The sequence below is a fragment of the Culex pipiens genome, chromosome 3, assembly GCF_016801865.2.
Source record: "Culex pipiens pallens isolate TS chromosome 3, TS_CPP_V2, whole genome shotgun sequence".
Lineage (NCBI taxonomy): Eukaryota > Metazoa > Arthropoda > Insecta > Diptera > Culicidae > Culex > Culex pipiens.
The window spans coordinates 25,225,072-25,234,646 of NC_068939.1; the positions used below are offsets into that span (position 1 = coordinate 25,225,072).

Genomic DNA, 9,575 nt, shown 5'->3' on the forward strand with positions numbered 1-9,575 from the left:
AAAAAAAAAAAATAACAGAAACTAGTGTGTTCATTACGATGTAACAAAACGGGTCAATTTTGTTGACATTTCAGGGCATAATCTCCTAGATGAGCTGAGCCCGAATCCCGAATGGTTAAATGGGATTTAACCAGTGAAATCGGTGCGGTTTGGTTTTTGCCAGTTTTAAGCCTATTAATGATTTTTGCAATTCTTAATTTATAACACCGACGCTGAAAATTTTAACTTTTTCTTCAAGCACTTGTGGCTTGAGATGAAAACTAATGTTCTTGTCCTAGAGTCAGTCTGAACTTGTTCTTTTAAATTAAGTTTCCAAATAAATTATGTTTCCTGAAATAGTTTGGTTGAATTTCATTTGATTTGTCTGTAAAAAATCAAAATAATAAGTTAAAAAGTTATTTAAAAATCTTTTTTTAACAGTTTTGCTACTATCGAAAAATTTGCAAAGTATTAAGAAATCTTTAAAAAAAAATCTGATGCCTGAAGCCTGAAGTTTTTAATACCCCTGACTCAAGGCGGTTTCAAACAAAAAAAAACTAAAAAAGCAAAAACTGGAAATATGGTTCATTGGACCTTTTCAAAAAAAAACTCCAGATTTAATAAGGGTACACAGCAATCAATGATTTTGTTGACTTCTTATTCCAAAATTGTCAAACTTACAGACCCAATCCATTGTTGTAAATAATTTTGTTGGAGATGAATAAGAAAAAAATAATCGTTAGTTCTATCGATAGCAAAAATATCGGTCCTACATATTCTGGTTGAAGTGCACTGTAAAATGATAACTGATGCATAACATATCCTTTTGCAATTCCGTCGTTAAACTATTTACTTTTCCTGTCATTCTTGAACGACGAAATAGCCTACTTTTCTGTACCAAAAATAACAGAATCGAATAGCAACACTTTTCAAAATAATGCTGAAAAGTAACACTTTTAAATTTTTTTTGAATTAAACGATTTATTGACAAAATACATGAAAATTTGACATAAAATTTCACTCAGTGTGTGTTTTTTGGAATTGCAAAAAATGTTGTATGGAACTCGTTGCAAAACATGATTTTTTCAGCACTCTTCGTATTTATCCAACTCGGTGAACCTCGTTTGATAAATGTACGACTCGTGCTGAAAAAATCCTCTTTTTGCAACTTGTTGCATAAACTACTATTATGTTTAAATACTTTCTCCAAGTTTTTTTTTTGAAATTTATAAACTATCTTCCCTTTTTCGAGAAAATCAATACTCAGTAAAATTTCTGACTTATTGAAAATAGCATTAGGTATATTTCAAGAGTTGTTTCAATAACTATTTAGTAGAAAAATCAGTAAATACAACAATAAAACAATTTTAAGTTTATTATTTACATTTTTCCATTACAAAATAACGGATTAAATGAAATGATAAAAAAAAATTATTTTGTTCGAAATCCCATTTTATGAAACACATTTTTTAAAACGCTTCTAAAAGCTTGCTAAACTGAAATGGAGTAATAATTAGCTCAGTAGAAAGTTAGCAGGTAAGTTTACATAAAAAGTTTAGCAAAATAATTTGTTTTAATTTGGAGAAACAGCTAATTTGATGAAATAAATAAAGACTTTTTTAAGCTATTGTATTTCATATGTTAATGAACTGTTTTTAAATATCTTCTTGATTCTGTGTGATCAACACAAATTAAGACAACAACAAAAAATGTTTCAAAACTGAATTGAAACTTTGTTCACACAAAATTGATTATTTTAGAGCAGTTTGAAATATTTGTGCTCGCTTTTAATCATTCCTCATCACATATTGATGAGGACTACTCGGAAAATAATTTTGTCCTAGCAAAAAAATAAAAAAAAATAAAACCGATTTTATAATCAATTTAAAAAAAAATATTTCTAATTATTCCTATTTGTTAAATTTTGTTTTTTTTTATGTGTTTAAGGAGGCAAAAAACCACAACTTTTGAGCCATAGAAAAGTATGGACAAAAATTATCAGCCAAGTTATGATTTATTTTATGATTTTTTGACTTCAGTTTTTAATGTGAAATCAAATTGTCATCGAAATGTACTTTACAGATTATTTAACAAAATTACACAAAAATTTAAGCTGAAAAGTTTCAGTTTTTCAAAAAAGTTTCCATGATTCGCCAATAAAAAAAAAACAAGTAATTCCAAAAGTTGAGAACATTTTCAATGTAATGGCTTAAGAGACATTGCATATTGGACCTCTGGTTGCTGAAATACAGCGAATAAAAGAAGAAGCAACAAGAAAAATTGAGGTTTAAGTTAAAGAATGTAACTTTTGGGAAATTTTATGACCTTTGCAAAGCAATATTTTGAAAATTTTGAAATCAAGATTAACAATTCAAACGAGCTTATTGTTGAATATTTGGCCCTTTTGAAATCGTGATTTATAAAATTTCAAAGTTATTTTTTGAAATGATCATAAAAATTCACAAATGTTTCGTTTTTAAATCAATGAAAATAGGACCATCTGTTTCTGAGATATTGGTTTTAGTAATTAAAAGTATAGACTCTATGGACAGATGCCAAATTGTGTGGAGCCTTGTTTATAAGTGATCCAATGACACAAAATGGCTTCTATGGTCATATTGAAGGCATCCACAAAGTTTAAGCAAGTTAAATATAAATAAAATCCATATCCGGTTTTGATGTAGAATTGCTCATGAGGAATTCTCTCAGATTTCGGTCATTTGTTTTTTTTTTTGTATATTTTAATACGGCTGAAACTTTTTTGGTGAATTCGGTATGCCCAAAGAAGCCATTTTGAATCATTAGTTTGTCCATATAAATTTCCATACAAATTTTTCAGCTGTCCATACAAAAATGCTGTATGAAAATTCAGAAATCGGTATCTTTTGAAGGAATTTTTTGATCGATTCGGTGTCTTCGGCAAAGTTGTAGGTATGGATAAGGACTACACTGAAAAAAATGGTACACGGTAAAAAAATTGGTGATTTTTAAATTAACTTTTTGTCGCTTAAACTTGATTTGCAAAAAACTCTATTTTTATTATTTTTTATATGTTTTAGGGGACATAAAATGCCAACTTTTCTGGAATTTCAAGGCTTTTTTAAATCAAGACTGACATTTCAAAAGGGCGTAATATTGACAGTTTCGCCCTTTTGAAATGTTAGAATTGATTTGAAAATTTTCATACATCATTTTTGTATGGGCAGTTGCCAAATTTGTATGGAAGTTTATATGGACAAACTGATGATGCAAAATGGCTTCTTTGGACATACCGAAGGCACCAAAAAAGTTTCAGCCGGATTTAAAAAATACAAAAAATAAAATTAAAAAAAGATCGATTTCGTAGAGAACTGCTCTCATATGATCTGTTGCTGGATAGATGCATTTTAATGATTTTAATTCTATGTTGAAAATAAACCTAAGCCATCAATGCAACTCTAAGGGCCTTTTGAAAACTTGATCAAACGTTTTAGTACGCCTACACACTAAAAATAATGAATATTACACTTAACGGAATTTACTATTCGACGTAAAAAATAATTATGTAAACGAGATTATGATGTAAATTTACATTTGATTTGACACAAAATGTCAAAATTTTTATTGGAAAAGTGAAGCACAACTTCTGATGTGACAATACATCTATTTTGACCTGATTTTACATTATATTTGATGCACATAACTGGAGCGTGTTTTAAGATGTAACGTTACATCAAATATAATGTAATAGCACGTGTTTTTTTCTCACGCGCCTGAAGTTGAAACGTCAAATCGTTGTGCATGTTTGGCATGGAGAATATTTTTTCCGCTGGGGAACCGCAAAATGCTTTGAATCTACCACAACAAGGCCTGGATTGCATCATTAAAAAGCTGACAGAGGTAAGTTTTAATGTGCGCGGTCCGATCCCAACGAAAAGTGCAGCTTGTTTGTTTTCTTTTTGTTTCAGGTTGCAGTTATACATTTTTATCCGGAAGAGTAGCCGCGGAACTGCTGCCGGGGAAACCAAACATTCGATGTTCTAAGCAGCCAACTTAAAACGGCTGCTACTTCAAGAAAGTGGCCTGACCCAGAATACCGAAAGTTTAGAAGAAAGAAGCAAATTAAAGAAGTGTGATGTTTGTGGTGGAATCTGATTAAAGGTGATGAATGGAACAAGCAGGAAGAGGACGGCTCAGTGTTCATGTGCTAATCGTTGAATTGGTGACTTGATAAATGTGGAAGTGTAAATAACAATGGAAACTTAATAAAATCATTCAAAACAACCAAATTTTGATTTATTACTGAGACTATCTAGAAAATGTTTTGCACCATACGTCATCATTTCTACCGATAAATGTAAAATTACACTATGATGGTTAGTTTTCAATATCGTGTAATTTTACATTCTTATGTAATATTACGTCTTTTTTGACGCTCCAGTTATGTGCATCAAATTAGAGAGAATATTACACGGGTTTTTCTTAGTGTGTAAGATAGCTCTTCAATTTTGCATATTTACATGAAAAATAAAAACCAAAATCATTGAATTCGAACTGTTCGGCTGCTTGATCGGTTTTACGATTTATAACGTTCCATAAGAGGTGAAATAACCCATTGATATTTCAAATAGTTGTAAATATTTCTCTTATTTGCTTTTATTTAATGCCTAACAGGGTGAAGCACCGCTGAAGAGCGAGTTGTGGCGCTATAACCACGGCAAATAGTGTCCAGGGCATTCGTGGAAATACAATGTCCCATCCCAGAGGGTCCCGGAGTACCAAACCTTCTTAGCATGGTGCTCCCAACGAATACAACCAAAATCTCGGAGCGTATGGTGGTGTGTCCCCACGCTTCTTCCTCCCCTGTCGATTCAGAATTGTGTTGTTGTTCGAACACTCAGTGCTCAATCTCAACCCAATTACGAATCATCTCTGCGATACGGCTTTACGCAGTAGGCCTGGCCGCTTTAACGCTTGTGATGTTTCAATGCATTTCAATGCAATGGCGCACTACAAATGTTAATAAATGACAAGAAGAGTGCTAGGCGTCATCTAACCTAAGGCACTCTCCAGGATCCCTTCGAAAGGTTGGCTGCGCTAGGGTCTGATTAGATTAGATTAGATTAGATTAGATTAGATAAAAGGGTAAAGCACCGCTGACGGTTTTACTCATAATCAAGTTATTGCCACAAAATGGTGAGTCTGCGCATTAGCGTATTTAGTTATCCTTTATTGAAACTTTGTATCCTTTTTTCACCTCCTTTATCTAAAAGCTTTCAACTTATCCCTTCTTCTAATGTTTCTATGATGATTTTTCAGACAATTCCGTAAGATGTCTCTACCTATCAAACTTCCAGGTTTCAAGTATCTGCATGGTACCCATGACTTGGCCCGTGAAATATTCCTTAAACTGCGTCATTTTTCGTAATTAACGTTTGTAGAACCCCACTGATAACACGCCCATCGAACTTCTTGACACGTCACAGTTTCAAGTAGCACGTGTAAACTTTTCAAGTATTTTCACTTTCACCGCCCAGCCATGATGTTAGAACACCGTTACTATAAAACCTTCCAACTTTTGCCAAACTCGTCCACTATCGTTCCCCATCGAAGTCGGTTCAGTACCTGCCCGGATCATCATGAAGAAGTTCGCGATCGTTTGCCTCTTCCTAGGAACCCTCGTTGGTCCCAGTTTCGCTCGTCGGATCTTTGGAGGCCAGTTCGCAGAGGATCGCCAATTTCCCTACCAGGTGGCGCTCTTCCACAACGGACACTTTGACTGCGGGGGATCGATCATCGACAACCGGTGGATCTTGACGGCGGCGCACTGCGTTCTGGAACTGAATGGATCGTAAGTACCGCAATGTTTAAAAATACCATAATTTCAATTATTACTCTCTTCTAGGGTTGCCGCGAACCTCTCCGTCCTTGTAGGTTCCCAGCACCTGGTTGAGGGTGGCCGCCGCTTCGAGCCGGAAGCGATCTTCGCGCACGAATCGTACGGGGACTTCCAGAACGACATCGCGCTGATCAAGCTGGGCGAGTCGATCGAGTACGACGAGCTGAGCCAACCGATCGCGCTGTACGAGGGCGATGATCTGCCCAAGGACTCCGTGGTGGTCATTTCCGGGCACGGTCGTACCGAGGATCGTGACTTCTCCGAGCTGCTCAAGTTCAACCGGATGTTGGTGGACACGCAGGAGTCTTGCGGGAAGGACCGGGAGGGGCTGATCTGCTTCAACGAAAAGGTTGGGAACGGAGCTTGCCACGGGGATTCCGGTGGTCCGGCGGTGTTCGAGGGACGCCAGGTTGGGGTGGCCAATTTTGTGCAGGGATCCTGTGGGACGAAGTATGCCGATGGATATGCCAAGGTGACGCACTATCGGGAGTGGATCGATAGGACGAAGAGAAATTAGGAGTTGTGATAGCAAAATAGATGTCTGGAAATGATCGTGAAATAAATGTCAGCTCAGCGAAATCCTTGTTTGAATTTAAAAATTAAAATCAACATGAACATTGGGGTGGTCCAAATCAGCTACCCCCTGAATTCAAAGATTGACCATCACTAGGCTATATTCCAAATTTGATCTTGTTCTGACCAGGTAACCCGCCGCAATAACTATTCTCTTCGAGCACTTCAAGGCCCAAGCAATAAAAAAACTTCAAACCCGAACAGACGGTAATAACTAAATTCATGCCATTTCAATAACAAATACTGTTAAAATAACAGAAAGTGTTATGGAATAATCTTGAAAAATCCATTTTTGCATAAGAGTTCAATAACAGTTTATGTTATCATAACAAAAATTGTTATTGGTCTGATATTGATTGACAGCAAAAACAACTTGAGAATAACATTTTTTGTTATGGAAGAATAACTCCAAACGTTATTGGGATGATCGGATTAGTTGTTAAAATAACAAAAAATAATAACAAAGATTTGTTCGAAAAATAACGTAAAATGTTATTAGTCTGTTATTACAATAACAAACCAATAACAAAAAAATCATAACGACGAATAACAAATCTGGTTATTAATAACATAAAATGTTATTGGCCTAGTCTTTTCAAATAACAAAGAATGTTATTCCCAAGTTATTTCCGTCTACTCGGGAAGTTTATTTCCGTTGACCTACGCCAAAATCGAGTGATTAGGGGCAAAAATGAACCATGGAACCAAAAAAAAAATAATAAAAATAAAACAGACATTTCATTTGAGTAGATTATGAATGAAGTTATTCTGCAATCATTAGTTAATATAAATCTTAGTTTTGGCTTCCGATTTATTTTGCAAGATTTTTTGGTTTCCAAGATTCTGGTTTCTATCAATTCCTTAAAACAGGGGTGACCAAAGTATAGCCCGCGAGCCGAATGTGGCTCACGAGGTGATTTTTAGAGGCCCGCGGATCCATTTTGAATGATTACGTAAAATGGCCCGTTGGCCCAACTGTAAAGTTGTTTGATGATAATCAAAAATTATAGTTAGGTTTAATTTTTGTTATTTATGATTTTATTTCATGTATGACACAAAGATCTTGTCCAGAAATCTTTGCGAAAAAAATAAACCATTTATTGTGAGTTATAAAACTTTTTTTAAGGTTTGTTATCAAATACAGTATTAATGACAAAAGAAAGCTTTTAAATAGAGCAAAAATAACGTCATGATTCGAAACCCGGACACTTAGTACCATATTATTTTTATTATAGCTGGCAAAAAATCATGTAATAAGTTTTAAATGTAGAAATATCGTCATGATTTAGTATAAACAGTCAGTTTTAAGAGAATGCATGCAAAATATGTCTTTCCTAACAATTTGCAATCAGAATTTTAAAATTAAAATGACTTGTTGTGCTTCGAATCCCGGACACTGTTCAAAGCTGATTCGAAATCCGGACACTTTTGCTTCGAATTCCGGACACTCGATTTTGCTTATGAATCGCACAAATTTTAACTAAAATGTTAGTGAATGGCATTCTTTAGGTCTCAAATAAGCTGTTAACATCAAAACAATCGATAGTTTATATAAAAATGGCTAGAATTTAAGAAAATCAAAACCATAAATTTCTGCTTTGCCTTCCCGGTGCTTCGGATGTCTATGAAATATTTCCGTTGAAATGTTTCGCATTTTTGGTAAACTTATAATTTTATTTTATTTAATTGTTTTGGCATTAACTACAGCGATCAAACAAATTTTAAATGAAAGTTGATGTTAGAATCCATCATATAACACAGTTTTGACATTCATAATGCGAACTTATATCCAAATAATTGATAAAACAGGTTGAAGTGTCCGGGTTTCGAAGCGTCCGGGAATTCGAATCATGACGTTATATGGATTCCTTGTTAATTGTTGAACATTTTATCAAAAATAATATAACTTCCTTTTTTTAAACTAGTTTATTTAAAAAAAAATTGATATTTTTAATTGAATTTATTTATTGATGGAATGACGAAAATGGCCAACTAGAAATTTGCAAAAAATAAAAAATAAAAACAGCTGATGGAATTTAGTTTTGTTTTATAGGTAAAAATAGCGTAATTTCATTTTTTTTTAAATTTTCCACAATTTACCCGTAAGTTCATACTAGCTGCAAATTTGGCCCGCCAATCAAAAACTCACAACAAATAATTTCATGCGTTTTATTTTTTGGGTGGTTGTTAAAAAAAACATTTAAGGTGAAAATGGCTGTATCTCGAAAATTACATCCGCAAACTTTCTGAAACTTAGCCCAGAGATACCTGACAATTATATGAAGCAAAATACATCATTGTCTCGAAATGCATATTCATTTAAATGCTGAATTTTTTACGATTGTTGCAAAATCTCTGAAATCCCCAATTAAAAGCACTCCAACAAAGTGCACACCTTAAACTACAGCAGAAAAAAAAACTATCTAAGACACACTCCCCAGTGTGAAACTGGTCTAAAGTGCTCGAAGCATAAAAGCTCAGTCGAGACCCACACCAATCTAGACGAGCGGAGAGGAGAAGGGGTATGATTTTTAAGTGTGCAAATATTTTGTGTGCATTTATTATCTGCACAGGCGGAGAATTTGGTGGAAGCTTTGCAAAAATGATTGCTTGCAAGAAAATGCAGTTTCAATTGTTTTAAGTTGATTGCATATTGTGAAATTTCTAAAAAAAAAAATAATTTCCGCTGGATTTTCAAGCCAACATTGATTTAAGATTTTATATACGTTTCTGAATAATAAATTATGAAAAGCATTATTTAATTTCAAACTAAGTGACATTTTTTTCTTTTTTTTTTATTTTTGGGTCAAATTTGTTGGGTATTTGTCCCTTAAAACATGTTAAAATTCCTAAAGTTTTAATGTATGAATTTTAGGAAATTCATGTGAAATGTCGTTTTTTGCGATAAAAATGCATGAAATTGATTGATTTGTTGTGAATTGCTCAGCTATTAAAACTAGAAATGCTAATAAAACCACTGAATACTCTTTATTTAATGCACACATATTAATAATTATGCAATTCGCAATATGCAAACGACGTGAAATTCAAAGTTTATTTAACTGCTTGACAAAAAAATCGTTAAAAAAAATCTATACAAGTTTGGTGCCCACGTGAAAATTAAAAGAAATTGGGACTACCAAGG

General features: G+C 33.7%; 1 protein-coding gene across 1 annotated transcript; it reads left to right on the forward strand.

Moving 5' to 3' along the window:
* Positions 1–5,540: 5,540 nt before the first annotated feature.
* Positions 5,541–6,436, forward strand: LOC120420699 (serine protease SP24D-like). Its single transcript, XM_039583796.2, has 2 exons — positions 5,541–5,809; positions 5,864–6,436. The coding sequence occupies exons 1-2, from the start codon at positions 5,598–5,600 to the stop codon at positions 6,372–6,374; spliced, it is 723 nt and encodes a 240-aa protein (XP_039439730.1). The 5' UTR covers positions 5,541–5,597; the 3' UTR covers positions 6,375–6,436.
* Positions 6,437–9,575: the final 3,139 nt, after the last annotated feature.